This window comes from Lampris incognitus, chromosome 18 (genome assembly GCF_029633865.1).
Source record: "Lampris incognitus isolate fLamInc1 chromosome 18, fLamInc1.hap2, whole genome shotgun sequence".
Classification (NCBI taxonomy): domain Eukaryota; kingdom Metazoa; phylum Chordata; class Actinopteri; order Lampriformes; family Lampridae; genus Lampris; species Lampris incognitus.
In genome coordinates, this window is record NC_079228.1 from 8,171,260 (window position 1) to 8,188,464 (window position 17,205).

The following is a 17,205-nucleotide window of genomic DNA, read 5'->3' on the forward strand; positions in this document are numbered from 1 at the left end:
GGTACTATTGGTAGGTGTGAAGTGATCGCCAGCATATTTACTCTTACTGCTATTTTTGCAGTTGACCTGACTGAACTGCTTTTACGTTGGTGCTCTGCAGTAGGTCATAATGAACTACTGCATGTCAGACTTGTACGAGATGCCTCACTGTGGAGGGTACACGGTGCCGGGCGGTGGGGAGTACTGCATGTACCCAGGTGACGGGCCGGGCCTGGGACACTACGACCCCCAGCCCATCCACCGGCCATCTTGTATGGAGCAAGCTTGGCCGCCCAGCCAGCACTACGCCTGCGCCTACGCGGGCGCTCCGCCCGTTTTCAAAAGTGAATTTTGCAGCATGGAGATCCCTCTCAGTCATTACCATCAGCAGCCCGACTTCTTCTCAGACGGGAAGCCCGACTTCTCTCAGGTGCAGTGGCTACAGGGGCAGCACAGGAAAGGTACGACCGCTGACGGACACGACGCCTTACTGTTGGTGCTACGGTACTACTGCAGGCTTCTTACCGATAGATAGATAGTTGTATTATTATCTGCCTGGCTTGTGTTCCTCTTCGGCTCTACACATTTTGTTGTAATGCCTGAATTTGCTGTCCTCAGCTGGTCTGTCTGATAGAGGGTCATCGCTTTATTTGAGCATTTTTTAACAGTTGACTAAAAAATAAAAATGAATGGACTGATTTGCCATTCACATTTACTCCTCCATTAATACAAAATAAATATTAGTATTTTTTTTTATTACAAATTCATTTTGAAATTGTGTGCTGAAATTATATGCACATTATTTATGCTTTTTTATTTTTTTATCTGTTGCTTCATGAGATGTTAAAGATGCACTATATCTATTTCCATGTGTATAGACCTATCTATCTATCTATATATGTATATATATATATATACATACACACACCTATCTATTTATATATGTTATATATATTTATATGTTTAATTTTATTTTATATATATACTATATAGCTAGTGCTATCTTTGTATATATAAATATAAAATTAAATTAAATATATAACTATATATATAGACAGATAGATATACTGTTGTTGTTGGGGGGGTTTTGTGTAATTAGTGATGGATTCTCCTCGATCAAAGAATCAATGATGTCTGGGATTTCGGGTTAAGACTGTTGGTGTGTGTGTGTGTGTGTGTGATTGTGAGGAGGGGGGGGCGTACGGGCGTATTGATTGATGGTGATGGTGGCAGCCGCCGGACAGAAGGGAACAGAAGGCCACATGATGCCTTTCTTCAGAAACCCTTGCAGTATTGATCAGTTTGAAACTGCGGCTCCGGAGTCTGTGAGTCACAGGATTGCCCCTTTAAGCTGAAACGCCAAACATGAATCTAAATAAGCTGAATGATGAGACAGGCGAGGGGGCGGCATTTTCTGACCCGGAGGCCAACTCAAAACAAAAACTAGGTCTTATTACTACACTGTACCATCTCGTTATTGTGTAATATGTACTACCACATATAATTTCCAGGTAGAATTCACTGTATTTGTCATAGGTCAGTTGTTCAAGAGAAGTTTTAAACTGACCATATGATACCAAGCCATTTTGTGTGAATGAGCACTACATCACATTGTTAGTCTCCGGTCGACTCCAGCTTGAGCCGGATCTGTTCACCGGCCCAATGTGGTGTTGTTATCAGCGTTTTTTGCCTACTGGTCCTAGCTGGTTCTCATGTATTACACTGCAGCGTCTTCTATGAAAAGTACTGCGTATAAAACAGAGTGATGAAATTATGCTAGCAGGTTAGCAACACATGTGATCTGAGAGCATGCAGCCTAAGAAACCATCCGAGAAACCTCAGGGAACGAGACACAGCAGCCCTCACACTGATTAAATGCTATCACAGAAGTGTGTATATTAAGACAAAATGTTAACAGTTTTGTTTTTCTTCCTCTTTGTAAGGGTACATACCAAGTTACCTGGACAAGGATGAGCTGTGCGTAGTGTGCGGGGACAAAGCTACAGGCTATCACTATCGCTGTATCACCTGTGAGGGCTGCAAGGTAACACAAGCATAACGTGCAGTTATTAGCTATTAGCATTAATTAGCTCATATTAGCAGTTATTAGCTATTAGTTATGAGCAGTTATTAGCTAGTATTAGCAATTATTAGCCATTATGAGTAGTAATTAGCTAATATTAGCAGTTATTAGCTATTAGTTATTATTATTATAATAACATGCATTTATTATATAGGAATTATTTCACATGGCTATGAAAATAACTCTTGTTATTATCTCATTATTGCCTTTATGGTGCTGCTAATGTTCTCTCTGTGACGATCTTTTCGTCATGCTAATGCCTGTGTGTTAGCTTAATGATGGTACAGTTGAGCAGAACAGTCAGCAGAACTGATGGATGGAAAACAACACTTTCACATAAGTTATGATGATGGTTTATCTCGGCATCTTCACTCTAGGGCTTTTTCAGACGGACAATCCAGAAGAATCTCAATCCCACGTATGCTTGTAAGTATGAGGGGAAATGCATCATCGACAAAGTGACCAGAAACCAGTGCCAGGAATGCCGCTTCAAGAAGTGCATCGCTGTTGGCATGGCAACCGATTGTAAGTTTGACACAAAGTAGTGATGTGCGGGTCAGGGTTTTTAATACCCCGCATCCACCTGACTCGTTACGAGAGCCAGTCCACACCGCTCAAGCCGCTAAAATGTGCGTTAATTATCCACCCGAACCTGACCCAACCCACAAACCTCCACATGTAGCCCAGGCTACAGCAAAGTGAGCAGTGTTGTACTATTTGGTTTTTGGGCTGTTTGCCCAGCATCATACGCTGATGCTATGCACAGCCTGTTGTATCTCAGCCTGATAGTGTCTGGGTCTAGACTACTAATGAGCAGACTGATAGAGTCTGGGTCTAGACTGCTAAATAAACAGACCAATTGTTCCAAACGGTGTTCTTTATTGTTGAATAGTCGCAAAACAAGTAACCCTTCATTAAAGGTAGAATGAGTAGGATTCCCCTAAAAGTCAATGTATATAGACTCATACAAAAATCTTCTTCTTCTTCTTTTGGCTCATTTCCTGTTTCTCAGAGGTCACCACAGTGAATATTATACTTTCCGTTAGTACCCTGTGAGGGCACAGCACCAGTAGCTGCCGTTGTTTACCTGGGCTTCGACCCATCCCGTATGGAGCCTCGACTGATCTGGTATGGTCTTGTCAATCCGCGTAATGATTTGGCAAAATTTTATGTTCGGATGCTCTTCCTGACACAACCACTGACTCTATGGATGGGGGCACAGGTAAAGTGCTGGATGCCATCCCAGTATTCATGGACTTGCACCCATGCCTGTCACCAAATAAGCTCATACAAAAATAACCCCTCTGAATAATTACTTATGACCCACTGGACGTGTGTGGTGGTGTCTGCAGACACCCGGTCCTCTGCCTGTGTTTCTTATTTTGCTGTGTACAGGATGTTTCTGAGCGTGAATACTGAGATGGCACCAGCGCTCTATCTGTGCACTTGTCCATAGGGTTAGTGGTTGTGTCAGGAAGGGTGTCCAGTGTAAAATTTTGCCAAATCATTATGCGGATTGACAAGACCATACCGGATCGGTCAAGGCCCGGGTTAATAATAACCACCATCGGTGCTGTGCCCTCACATGGTACTGATGGAAACTGTAAAATCCGCTGTGGTGACCCTGAGAAACAGGGAACAAGTCGAACGAAGAAGAATAAATGGGCAGCGCGGTGGTTAGCGCTGCTGCCTCACAGCAAGAAGGTCCTGGGTTCGAACCCCGGGGTTGTCCAACCTTGGGGGTCATCCCAGGTCGTCCTCTGTGTGGAGTTTGCATGTTCTCCCCGTGTCTGCGGGGGGTTCTCCAGGTGCTCCGGTTTCCCCCACCATCAAAAGAGACATGCATGTTAGGGTTAGTACTGCTGTCTGTGCCCCTGACCGAGGCATGGCCAGACGAACTGGAGTTGGTCCCCGGTGCTGCACGATGCCTGCCCACTGCTCCTAGCTACACAGCTAGGATGGTCAAATGCTGAGAGGAACTTCCCTACAGGGATCAATAAAGTATCTCAAAATCACAATCAAAAAAAATGTTTTTAAAAAAAGAAGAAGAAGAGCCTTTGGGCAGCTGGACTCTATAAAAACATAGTGACTATGTACCAGATTGAGATCGTAAGCACAGATCCAAGAGGAAGCTACAACAATGGCGGACACGGCGCTGAAAAGACGCAAATATAGCGAGGTGGGCAATCATTGGCAACGCTGTCTTCGGGAGGGGGGCGGAGTCGGCTTGTGTTCGTCATGTGAATGCGTCTCTGTGTGTGTCGGAAAAACAGTGGTTCGGCTTGGATTCGCCTTGTCACGAAAGTGGGGAGGCGCTTTCCTTCGAGACTGCCGGCCGGAGAGATGCAGTTGGCGAACGCATGCAATACGAGGGTGGGTGTTTGAATTAAAATAGGGATCAATTGGCCACTAAATTGGGAGAAAAAGGAAAAATCAGAAATAAATTTAGAAAAAAAAAATATATATAGCGAGGTGAAACGCCAAGCGGACAAAGCTGGTTCCAAAACGAATCTGGGGTCGTCTTTCACCTGCTGGCGAGCACTGAAGGAGCGGATGATGGGGATGAAGGGCGACGTCGAATTGGCCTGTACACTGGGATGTGTTGTGGCAACTGCGGTCGGGGGCGTGTCCTTCTGGTGAGGTCGCGCCGGGGGGAGGGGCCAACTTCGAACGTTGTGTTTACGAACCGACAAATCCTACTCGTTCTACCTTTAAAGACACGAGCTCCCTCTCCCTGTGTGCGCGCGTTTCTGTGAGTCATTTATAACTCGACCCACCTGTCAGAACCGGTGGTATTTTATAGTAGGTTTACCAGAACCTCCCCCGACCCGCTGGTGATGTGGGTCAACCCACGCATCACTACCGTAAAGACCGCCTCGTAATGTAACCGATGAGAATAATGACCGTCCGTCCGTCCGTCACAGTCCAGCCCGTCATCTGGTGGTTCCGGGGGCACCGGAGTTGGGCCTAATCAGCTGAACTGGATGCGATGAATTGAACATGTCGGCCTGTCGGTGTGGATGAGGAGTGTAAGCTTTGCTCTGCACTCTGCTGGTGTATCGTGGTCTACCTTTAATCACACACAGGCTCATTTACGAACCATCCGTCGTGATTCATTTCATGCAGCCGTACTCACATTTCTAACTTGGCCATCATGCTCACTCTCAGGTGGTAATACTAGATTTTATTATGCTGTTATTTTCTAGTGTGTTTTCTGCTCTCTCCCGCTGATGGACCCCCTCCTCTCTCATTTCTGGACACGCTCATTGTCCTCTTGTTCTTTTTTTATTCTCTCTCCCGCTGCTTCCTTTCACCACCTTCCTTGTCCTTCCCAGTGGTGCTGGACGACAGCAAGCGGCTTGCCAAGCGGAAGTTAATCGAGGAGAACCGGGAGCGCCGCCGGAGGGAAGAACTGCAGAAGACGGTGTGGGACCGACTGGAGCCCACGCAGGAGGAGTGGGACCTTATCCGTATGGTCACTGAGGCCCACATGGCCACAAACGCCCAGGGCAACCACTGGAAGCAGAAACGGAAGTTCTTGGTGAGATGTCTCCTCCCCGTCCTCGCCCTCATTGCCTATGAAAGTTTCCACAATACCCTGCCTGCTTACCTACCAGACCCCGACCCTGACCTGACTCGGCCCTAACCCAATCCAACCAGACCCGCACCCGATCCGACCCTGACCTGACTCGAACCTAACCCAATCCAACCAGACCCGCACCCGAGCCGACCCTGACCTGACCCAACCCTGACCTGACTCGACCCTAACCCAATCAAACCAGACCCGCACCCTATCCAATCCGACCCTGACCTGACTCGACCCTAACCCAATTCAACCAGACCCGCATCCGATCCGACCCTGACCTGACTCGACCCTAACCCAATCCAACCAGACCCGCACCCGATCCGACCCTGACCTGACCCAACCCGACCCTGACCCCGACCCCGACCCTGACCTGACTCGACCCTAACCCAATCCAACCAGACCCGCACCCGATCCGACCCTGACCTGACCCAACCCGACCCTGACCTGACTCGACCCTAACCCAATCCAACCAGACCCGCACCCGATCCGACCCTGACCCAACCCGACCCTGACCTGACTCGACCCTAACCCAATCCAACCAGACCCGCACCCGATCCAACCCTGACCTGACCCAACCCGACCCTGACCTGACTCGACCCTAACCCAATCCAACCAGACCCGCACCCGATCCGACCCTGACCTGACCCGACCCTGACCCTGACCCCGACCCCGACCCTGACCTGACTCAACCCTAACCCAATCCAACCAGACCCGCACCCGATCCAATCCGACCCTGACCTGACCCAACCTGACCCTGACCCCGACCCTGACCTGACTCGACCCTAACCCAATCCAACCAGACGCAGACCCGCACCCGATCCGACCCTGACCCAACCCGACCCTGACCTGACTCGACCCTAACCCAATCCAACCAGACCCGCACCCGATCCGACCCTGACCTGACCCGACCCTGACCCCGACCCTGACCTGACTCGACCCTAACCCAATCCAACCAGACCCGCACCCGATCCAATCCGACCCTGACCTGACCCAACCTGACCCTGACCCCGACCCTGACCTGACTCGACCCTAACCCAATCCAACCAGACCCGCACCCAATCCGACCCTGACCCTTGCCCAACCCAGCCCTGACACGACCTGATCCAACCTGACCCCGACCCGACCCACCCCAACCCTGACCCCTCCACTTCATACCCTCTCCCTCCTCCCCACCACTGTTCCACTGTTCCCCGTGTTAATATGTCCATGTGTTCTCTTGTATCTCCTTGTAGAATGGGGAGAATTAGCTGGGACGATGGAGAAAGTGTGTTCCTCAACGCAGCAGCGCTTATTTATAACGGAACATCTTTTCTTTTTGTTCTTTTCCAAGCCTTTGTTCACCAGTACTAATAACTGATCTTTTTGTGGCATTTTCATTCTCTGTCACTTGGTAGCTTTTGATTTTCACACCTCACCTTTGGACTAATCTTGTTTCTTTTCTGTACAGTCTAATTGCTCTGTCCAAGATTGTCTAAACTGTGACTTTACCCCGGGTTTCTATGGCAGGGTGACAAAGGCCAATATGATGGATGAATAAACAAATATAAAACTGATTAAGTCCTGGGCTAATTCAGTAATGAGGCAGGAGGGGAAGTATAACTGACTGTATCTGGACTGTGTAGCTTCTACATATCCGTCCAGTAAGTCAGCGCATCTTCAGTCATGACGTGAGCCAGTTTATTGATGAAAGTGTTGAGGCTGCAGTTGTGAGCCCCAGCCGCACCATAGAAACCCTCTGTGGATTTCTGTCTCTCTCTCTTCCTCTCTCTCCCTCCCTCTTCACGGCTTTCATCTGTCCTCAGTTTAAACTTGTTTTTTTTAGTTGGCTTGACACGGGTTCTTCATTGAAACTTCACGATTCCTGTTGATTATCCAACAGGTCGAGGAAGCTATGCTACTTAATGAAATAACATGTAATTTATTCTATACTTCTGACCAGAGTGCAGTGGGGGTGAAGGAAACTAAGGTAAGACCGAGTCCACAGACATGTTTTATAACTCCCATTTTATTTTTGAGATGAAGTGATTCCAGTGTCTGTGGTGTGCTGTCTGTCGCCAACGTCAAGAGAACGGACTTAAGTTGTCTTTGAACAGCCACGTCTGTGCATCTAGCCTACACGCCCTGTACGTGTGTGGCGGTAGATTGAATGGAAAATAACTCAGTGGCTCTTTGAATATGGTGACCCGTCTCATGTCTGTTCCTGCCCTCGGCCGTTAAACTGTTTCTCTCTTTAATAACATCGTATGGTCAGGCAGAACTTTTGATTTACTATCATCGGTACGGGTGGAAACCCGTCAGTTAACCCAGTTAAATACACTTGGACCTGAACCATGTTCCCCGTGCTGGCATCCGGGTAGCGTAGCGGTCTATTCCGTTGCCTACCAACACAGGGCTCGCCGGTTCAAATCCTCATGTTACCTCCAGCAAGGACCTCCGGCATGGTCGGGCGTCCCTACAGACACAATTGGCCGTGTCTGTGGGTGGGAAGCCGGATGTGGGTATGTGTCCCGGTCGCTGCACTAGCGCCTCCTCTGGTCGGTTGGGGCGCCTGTTTTGGGGGGGGGGACTGGGGGGAATAGCGTGATCCTCCCACGCGCTACGTCCCCCTGGTGAAACTCCTCACTGTCAGGTGAAAAGAAGCGGCTGGCGACTCCACGTGCGTGGGAGGAGACATGTGGTAGTCTGCAGCCCTCCCTGGAGTGGCAGAAGGGGTGGGGCAGCGACCGGCTCGGGAGAGTGGGGTAATTGGCCAGGTACAACTGGGGAGAAAAGGGGGGGGGGGGATTCCAAAAAAAAAGAAGTTCTGTGCTGGAATTTGTTTTGTTGTTGTTTATTTACGGGGGTCTCTTCAGCCACTGAGTCCAGTCTTCCTTGTCGTTTCAGCCTGAGGACATTGGTCAAGCATCCATCGTAAATACACCTGAAGGAAGCAAAGTGGACATAGAAGCCTTCAGTCAGTTTACAAAAATTATCACCCCCGCCATCACCCGTGTGGTGGACTTTGCCAAAAAACTGCCTATGTTTTGTGAGGTGAGCTGGTGTGTGTATGTGTGTGTGTGTGTGGTGGGGGGGAGGGGGGTAAAGGTGTAGGTGTGTGGGTGGCGCCTGACTCTTTCTCTTGTGTTTGGTTCCCGTCAGCTGCCTTGTGAAGACCAGATCATCCTGTTGAAAGGCTGTTGCATGGAGATCATGTCCTTACGAGCTGCCGTGCGTTACGATCCAGAGAGCGAGACCCTCACGCTCAACGGGGAGATGGCCGTCACTCGCAGCCAGCTGAAGAACGGAGGCCTCGGTGTCGTCTCCGACGCAATCTTTGACCTCGGCGTCTCGCTGTCCGCCTTCAACTTGGATGACTCTGAGGTGGCGCTTCTACAAGCCGTCATCCTCCTCTCATCCGGTAAGTGCCTGACTCTTGCGTGTTGATGCGTCGCTTACATCCTCAAATCAAGTGTGTAGCTCGGGAAGGACCTCGATGGGCATCCGGGCTCTTCTGTCTATAATGGCGGCTTCAAGGCGTGCCCTCTCCAGCCGGGGTGTGGCCACAGCTCCTGATCTGCTGTCAGACGCCAAAGTCACGAGTTTTAAGATGCAGTCAAAATGCCCTCCACCTTGAGTGTGGGCTTGTATCCTGAATAGATGAGAGTTTATGAAAATGAATAGCCGATTAATTAGAGAGAATCTAATATCGGGCAAATCACACTGACGTCCAGTTGGTCGTGGAGCGCCATCGTCTGTTTCTCAAACGTCACAACAAATTAGCACGTAAAAGTAGCTTTATTCATGAAGTGCTCTACAGAGGTGTGTTTATGTCTGCAATAGGGGATCTGTCAGTCATTTGTCTGCAGGCTGAAGCATGGCTGCCTGTCTGCAGAGCAGAGCCCTCCTCCTGCAGAGCACCCCTCCTGCAGAGCACCCCTCCTGCAGAGCCCTCCTCCTGCAGAGCCCTCCTCCTGCAGAGCACCCCTCCTGCCGTGACCAGACCACCGCGCACACGTCTTAATTCTGCCCTACATTATTTACCCATCTCCATATGAAAATGTAGGGCAAAATGTTTTTTAAAAAATTCTAAAAATTAAGGAAACTTTATAATTCATTAATTTAAATTAAGATGCTGAATATGGAGCTGCCAGGGAAGAGGAAAAGAGGAGGTTTATGGATGTGGTGAGGGAGGACATGCAGGTGGCTGGTATGACAGAGGAAGATGCAGAGGACAGGAAGAGATGGAGACGGATGATCCGCTGTGGCGCCCCCTAACGGGAGCAGCCGAAAGTAGTAGTAGTAGTAGTAGTGGTAATAGTATTTCCTGTCCACCTCTTTTTATTATTTTTATTCTCATGAATCATTTAGTCCTCAAAATGTTAACGTTATTGTCACAACTGTGAAACTTCAAGAGCTAATATTAGCATGTATTAGCATTAGCTAGTATTAGCATGTATTAGCATTAGCTAGTGTTAGCATGGAAAGGATGGTCAACATGAGTACTAAAAGGCTACCAGACAAAAATAGTCGCTGTCAAATCCTTTGAGAAGATGAAAAAAACGACGAGAACATTCTCGTTAGTAACCAGCTCGGTTTTTCGTGGGATTTTGGTTCTTTAATAAATTAAAAACGATACGATAAATCCAAGAAAATACAAAACAAAATCTCAATCCTCTCAGCTGCCATTAGGGATGAAACAGTCACACGTTAAAGGAAACAAGGACGGAGAAGACCCGTCAGACCTGCGGTGCTGCTGTTTAAACAGTGAACCTTCATTGTAAATAACTTCAAGTAGATTTGGTTTTCAGGCACGTAGAAAATGGCTTCAGTGTCAGTGTATTCTTCAGTTTATCAGAATCAGAAATACTTTATTCATCCTTGAGGGGAAGTGGGATATTCCCCCTCAGGAAATATCCAATTCCAATATTTATCCAATATAAATAGTCAATATTTATCCAATATAAATATCCAGTGTAAATATACAGTATAAATATCCAGTATTTGTTCAATATTTATCCAATATAAATATCCTGTGTAAATATACAGTATAAATATCCAGTATTTGTTCAATATTTATCCAGTATAGATATCCAGTATTTATTAGCATGTTTCACTTTTTGCTTATGGTTCATTGGGGATGGTAGAATTTTCTTTTTAATGCAGTAAGTTTAGATATTTAATCTCTCGCCATATGGGGAGAGAGGCGTGTATCATTAGTGGTGTAGCACAAGACAGTGCAGTTGCGCCCGGTTTGCCAGAAGAGGCGGAGCTGCGCTCTTCGTTATAGCCGCTAATCACTTCCTGCCAGAGCCCGTTGTAAGTCTGTAAAGGCAGCAGCTTAATTTGAGATTATATGGATTTATGGAGACCAGTGAAGGGACCTTGGAAAAGCCCCTTTGGTCCTCCCGTTGCACCACAGCTGTGGGAATCAATACTCCTCCCGGCCTCTCCAGGGCGGCGCTTGCATCGGGGAAGCATTGATCTATTCCGCGACGCACAGATTGCATGCATTAGCTTCATGTCACGGGATCGATGCCGCAGCACAATTCAATCTGCCGGCCATTGTTACCCGTTGGGCGCCGCACATTGATTGTGTAATCAGTACGTCATGTGGGAAGCTTTGTGCAGCTTGCATGGTGTGGTCGCAAGCGCTCCTGCCCTGCGTCGCCCTCGGCGTCGAGGGGATCAATACTGTTCAGCGTCTCTTGTACATGATGATTCCCCAACCTGCCCATCTGCTCTTCTGTGTGCGTGTCTGTGTGTGTGTCTGTGTGTGTGTGTGTGTGTGTGCGTGTGTGCGACGGGGCGGGGCAGAGCATCTCATGCGCGGCGTCTCTTGTGTTTCTAACCAGATCGGCCGGGCCTGAGCAGGGTGGAGCGTATCGAGCACTGCCAGGAGGAGTTCCTCTTGGCCTTTGAACATTACATCAACTACCGTAAACACAAGGTGGCGCACTTCTGGCCCAAGCTGCTGATGAAGGTGACGGACCTGAGGATGATCGGGGCGTGCCACGCCAGCCGCTTCCTTCACATGAAGGTGGAGTGTCCCACCGAGCTGTTCCCTCCGCTCTTCCTGGAAGTCTTCGAGGACTGACTAGTGCACGCACGCGCATGTGTGTGTCTGTGTGTGTGTGTGTGTGCGTGTGTGCGTGTGTGTGTGTGTGTGCGTGTGCAGATGCGTGGTCTCAGGGGTGGACTCTGCAGACGGCCCGTCACGGTGAACTTGTCGTTAGCACTACTGAGTGTCACTTCATCCCAGGGCTGAGGAGCTGGGCGGCCTAGCGTGGATGGAACATTCCTTACGATGCGGGTACATATGAACAGCGTTTTGCTCTTCTTTTGTTGTCGTTGTTGTTGATGTAAAAACTCTCACCTCTGGATATTTTTTTTTTTTTTTTTTTAATTTTTACTATAGGGGTTTTGTTTTTTTTGTGTTGATGATTGTACAGTTGCCCTATCGGTGATTTTGGCGACACTTGCTCAAGTTATCGGAACCATGCAGACGTTGTATTTTCCTTCTCTTTACATTTTAGAATTCAAAATGGCTGCTGACTTTACAGTTGAATTCATTACAGACACAGTAGTAAGTCCAGTAGGACGCCCCCCCCTCCCCTCCCCCCCCTCCTCCCCTCCCCGCCCCGCCCCGCCCCGCCCCCCCGCGCGGCTGTACAGACCCGTGTGCCGGTGCGTGTAGGTTATCCGTCGTAGCCTCCTCGATAACCGCCGTGGACCCGACCCCGCAGCCTCGCCTGCACGGGGGGGCACCGAGTAACAAAACCTCGCGGCTCCGTGTACAAGTACACGCCGTGACGTAGCCCCCCCCCCCCCCCCCTCCTCATCACTACTGTTATTTGATCACCCCGGAGACCGGGGCAGGACCGACAAAAAGCACATTACAACACTGATGTCAAGGAAGGACAATCTCGCGTACGTTGTCCTGCGCCGTGCCAGAACCCGAGTGAGCGACTCCACGTCCAGTCCAGTCCGCACTACGGCGCCGTAGCCACGTGCCCGTACCCTACACCTAACTGGTCAAGCCTCATGGCCGTGCACGCCTTGCACAGAACGGGTCGCTACACAGACTCCTGTATCTTACGTCCCCATACAACCGCTCCTCCTACAGTGTTTGCGCTGAAACCGTCACGGGCTCGAACCTTCTTCACCCGGACCTCTCCGGTCCCATCCCAGACACGGTCTGGCGTTTTTTAAAACTCGTTGTTTTTTTTTCTTCTTCTTCTTCGCTGTGTCATGTTCCTCCCCGAGCCCGGGAGACCGTGTTGCGGCGGTGGTGCTATGGTGCTACGTGGGCTGGTGGGGGGGTGAAGGAAAGGCGGTGTTGACTGAACTCTATTGCTCTTGACACACACAGGTGAGGGCAACAGGCATATACACTAAAACACACACACACACACACACACACACATATCCACATACATGATGTGCCTGGGGGACGTGTAGGGGGCGCCCCCACTGTGACAGTGGGGACCCCCTCGTCTCCAAACAAGTGGGATGGAAGGATGAGTGGACACCGGCGCGGTACATTAAGATGGCTGGTGGACTTGTTGAAACATGGCCCTCTCTCTCTCTCTCTCTCTCTCTCTCTCTCTCTCTCTCTCTCTCTCTCTCTCTCCCTCTCCCTCTCTCTCTCTCTCCCCCCCCTCTCTCTCTCTCTCCCCCCCCTCTCTCTCTCTCTCTCTCTCTCTCTCTCTCTCTCTCTCTCTCTCTCTCCCTCTCCCTCCCTCTCTCTCTCCCCCCCCCTCTCTCTCTCTCCCTCCTTCCCTCTCTCTCTCTCTCTCTCTCCCCCTCTCTCTCTCCCTCTCTCTCTCTCTCTCCCTCTCTCTCTCTCTCTCTCTCTCTCTCCCCCCCCTCTCTCTCTCTCTCTCTCTCTCCCCCCCCTCTCTCTCTCTCTCTCCCTCCTTCCCTCTCTCGCTCTCTCGCTCCCTCTCTCTCTCCCTCTCTCTCTCTCCCTCTCTCTCTCTCTCTCTCGTTTGTTTGTTCTTTCGTCGTTTTGTTTGGGTTCGTCGTCGTCGACGCCGTGACACGGTTGGCTTCGGCGGCGTTGGAAGCCTCCACCTTGTATATCTCTCCTCACACTCACACTACTCCTCAAAGCGGCTGAAGTGGCGCCTCGTCATCCAGCAGCAGACTCGCAGTGTTTGACCTGACCAGGACCTCACACACACACACGTGACACACACCTCACAAAGCTGTACAGAATGCACAGACAATCAGACCGGACAGACGAGACGGGGACAGGCACAGGGTCCAAATGAGCCCGGTTTCCAACCCGGACGCGCTGAGCCAGTGCCTTTTTTCTTTCTTTCTTTTTGTTTTTTTTGTTTTTTTGTTTTTTTGTTTCCGAAACGAGCTGATGTGGTTTGAAAGTCGACTCGGAAAAATAAAATACACACACACATTACCTTTCCTCAAGAGGCATCTTGAAGCGCCAGTATGGTATTATCTCTCTCGAGAGCTGCGGCTCTTCAGGTTACTCAGTTACAAAACCAATAACAAAGGTTGCACCATAGAAAAAGCTATTTTACATTATAAAGGAAAAAAAAAGGATGTATATTTTCAGACTGCAGTTTTTCTTCTTTTTTTTTACAGATGTCAGCATGAGATGAACGTTGTGTTGTTTTGAACGGCATGGGGGGGGGAGGGGGGGGGGGAGTCTTGCTCTCAAACGTCGATCTCGCTTCTTGTCGGAGAGGGGGAAAGAGCAGGAGACGATGGATCATAAACACGACACTCTCGTTCGTTAAGTCTTCACTATCGGCTCAGTCCTGACTGTACCGCTGCGGCGCGTCACCACCGGTACACAACACAACAACACAAAGACGTTTAACTCGTAAGACCAACCTCTTCGTCAAAGCATTACCAGCATTAGTAAAAGTATAACATGTAAAAAAAAAAAACCCAAATCCACTGTCAGATGGAAACGGGCACAGAATTCTCTGTCGGCCAGGGCCCCCCTCTCCCCCCCCCCCCGGGGCCCCCCCCGGCTGAGGCGGGAGGACGCCCGGGGTCCTCTTGTTCGGCTCCACAGATGGCTGAACACATACTGGAAATCTGTCCTGGAGTGAATGGGAGAGAGGCGATGAGACTGTGTGTGCGCATGCGTGGATAAGAGTGAGAAATCTGCAGCAGGAACGGCGCTTCGCGCCCCAGCGCCGCCCGGAGCCGCGCGCGCCCGGGCGGCGCTGGGGGGCGCCTGGAGAAGACGAGAGAAGTTGCACTTATGCGGAAAATGGTTTGAACGCTCATGGTTGATGATGTTTGCACTTAATGTGAACTGGCTCTTGAGAATAAAGATGGTTTTAAGAAAAAAAAAGTGTGGCTCGGTGGTTTTCGTTGCATGTGGCGCTGCTGTTTGACTGCTCGTGACGTCAGTGAATGTCTACGTTTATGTCGTGTGGCAAGATGGCGGCGCCAGTTCACGTTTGCGGCGGCCTCGCCCAGTACCGTCCATGCAGGGCCTTTGTCCACGTCTGCTGGATGGGCTGGGGGAGCCTGGTCCGCCACGTCCTGTGGGCCCAGGGACCACGGCCCTGCCTGGGGCTGCGCCCGAAGAGGAAACACCGACGGCGGTCTGACCGGATGCGGAAGCGGAGCAGGCTAAGCTAACTGCTAGCCCATGATGCAGACCGGAAGCTCTGACAGTCCTCCTGGCTGCTGTTCGTTCTGTCGGACAGGGATTTTTGTTGTTTAGTGTGGATATGTGTGTTACTGTGGGTATGTGTGTTAGTGTGGGTATGTGTGTTGGTTTGGATATGTGTGTTAGTGTGGATATTTGTGTTAGTGTGGATATGTGTGTTAGTGTGGATATGTGTGTTAGTTTGGATATGTGTGTTAGTGTGGATATGTGTGTTAGTTTGGATATGTGTGTTAGTGTGGATATGTGTGTTAGTGTGGATATGTGTGTTAGTTTGGATATGTGTGTTAGTGTGGATATGTGTGTTAGTTTGGATATGTGTGATAGTGTGGATATGTGTGTTAGTGTGGGTATGTGTGTTAGTGTGGATATATGTGTGTGTTAGTGTGGATATGTGTGTTAGTGTGGATATATGTGTGTGTTAGTGTGGATATGTGTGTTAGTGTGGATATGTGTGTTAGTTTGGATATGTGTGTTAGTGTGGATATATGTGTGTTAGTGTGGGTATGTGTGTTAGTGTGGATATGTGTGTTAGTGTGGATATGTGTGTTAGTGTGGATATATGTGTGTGTTAGTGTGGATATGTGTGTTAGTGTGGATATATGTGTGTTAGTGTGGTTATGTGTGTTAGTGTGGATATATGTGTGTGTTAGTGTGGATATGTGTGTTAGTGTGGATATATGTGTGTGTTAGTGTGGATATATGTGTGTTAGTGTGGATATATGTGTGTGTTAGTGTGGATATATGTGTGTTAGTGTGGATATATGTGTGTGTTAGTGGTGATATATGTGTGTTAGTGTGGATATGTGTGTGTGTTAGTGTGGATATATGTGTGTTAGTGTGGATATGTGTGCTCTTGCAGTGTTTGGGTGCTGTGTGTTTTTGTCTTTGTGTTGCGCTGCTGTGGGCTGGGGGACACGAGATGAGATGAAACGTGTTCCTGATTCCTGCTTATAACACATCTCCATAAGCCAGAGATCCCGGGATGGATTTAATGGACCATCATTTGGTCTCTCCAGCACCGCTGGGCTTGGAGTGACGTTTCGGTTCCGTCCAACAGTGAAAGTTGGTCTCAAGTTCACTTCATCACAATAAAGCTGCAGTAGAATTTAGGCTATGCAAACTAACCACAAACTAACCACAAACTAACCTTCTATGCTGTGTGTGTGTGTGTGTGTGTGTGTGTGTGTGTGTGTGTGTGTGTGTGTGTGTGTGTGTGTGTGTGTGTGTGTGTGTGTGTGTGTGTGTGTGTGTGTGTGTGTTTAACAGTGGACAACTGGGTTCGTTAAGTTGTGTGTCTGTGTGCTTTCGGTGTTGCGTGGCTGGACTTGCTGTGTCGGTGTCCGGCTGGCAGCAGACGTGGACGCGGCTCTGCGTCCGCGTCTGAAGTGTCTTCAAGCGGTCTCGGCCTTGGCACGCGCTGGGGCAGAGCAAACCGACCAACCTGCTGGTCCCGTTCAGACGTGTGTCCTCCCGGTACCCAGGTTTTGCGTGGATTACTTCAGCTGCTCTGCATGTGGCAATACTTAGACACAAACAGCGCCATCGCGTGGTGGACGGTGGTACTCCTTTATTTGCTCCGCTCACCTTTTAACGCTCCTGGCAGTTGGAAGTGAGTGGCAACGTTGTATCTTCTGTTTTTGTTTTGTTTTGTTTTTGTTTTTTCTGGGGAGAAATTGTATTGATTGCTTTAAACATCAGGGAAAGGGCACAACAAAGCAGAAAACATAACAACTAAACAAAAGACCAAAACCGCAGCGGAGGACTGGAGGAACATGAAAAACAGATTTCCACATCGCTGCACAAAAACAAAAGAGCAATTCAGAAAGATGCACAAAGAAACTGCGTCGCACAACAAACACCACGGCGCTTTCCCAAGAGCCGAGAGGCCCTGCCAAAACCGCAGCATGACAGGAAAGATGGTGA

The 17,205-nt window shown here is 49.2% G+C and overlaps 1 protein-coding gene across 5 annotated transcripts in view; it reads left to right on the plus strand.

The window, feature by feature from the left end:
- The window catches only part of thrb (thyroid hormone receptor beta), a 137,482-nt gene extending 122,524 nt beyond the window's left edge, over positions 1-14,958 (plus strand). For 2 of the 5 annotated variants that reach the window (XM_056298566.1, XM_056298564.1), the window contains 8 exons: positions 1,923-2,023; positions 2,440-2,587; positions 5,398-5,603; positions 7,528-7,614; positions 8,532-8,678; positions 8,787-9,045; positions 11,480-11,937; positions 14,235-14,958. In XM_056298566.1, the coding sequence (XP_056154541.1) occupies positions 1,923-2,023; positions 2,440-2,587; positions 5,398-5,603; positions 7,528-7,614; positions 8,532-8,678; positions 8,787-9,045; positions 11,480-11,721 (1,190 nt within the window). In that variant the 3' untranslated portion in view covers positions 11,722-11,937; positions 14,235-14,958. Of the gene's footprint in view, positions 1-1,922; positions 2,024-2,439; positions 2,588-5,397; positions 5,604-7,527; positions 7,615-8,531; positions 8,679-8,786; positions 9,046-11,479; positions 12,193-14,234 lie in introns of those variants that run through there. The other 3 variants (XM_056298567.1, XM_056298568.1, XM_056298565.1) reach the window with 3 other exon arrangements.
- The last annotated feature ends 2,247 nt before the right edge of the window (positions 14,959-17,205 follow it).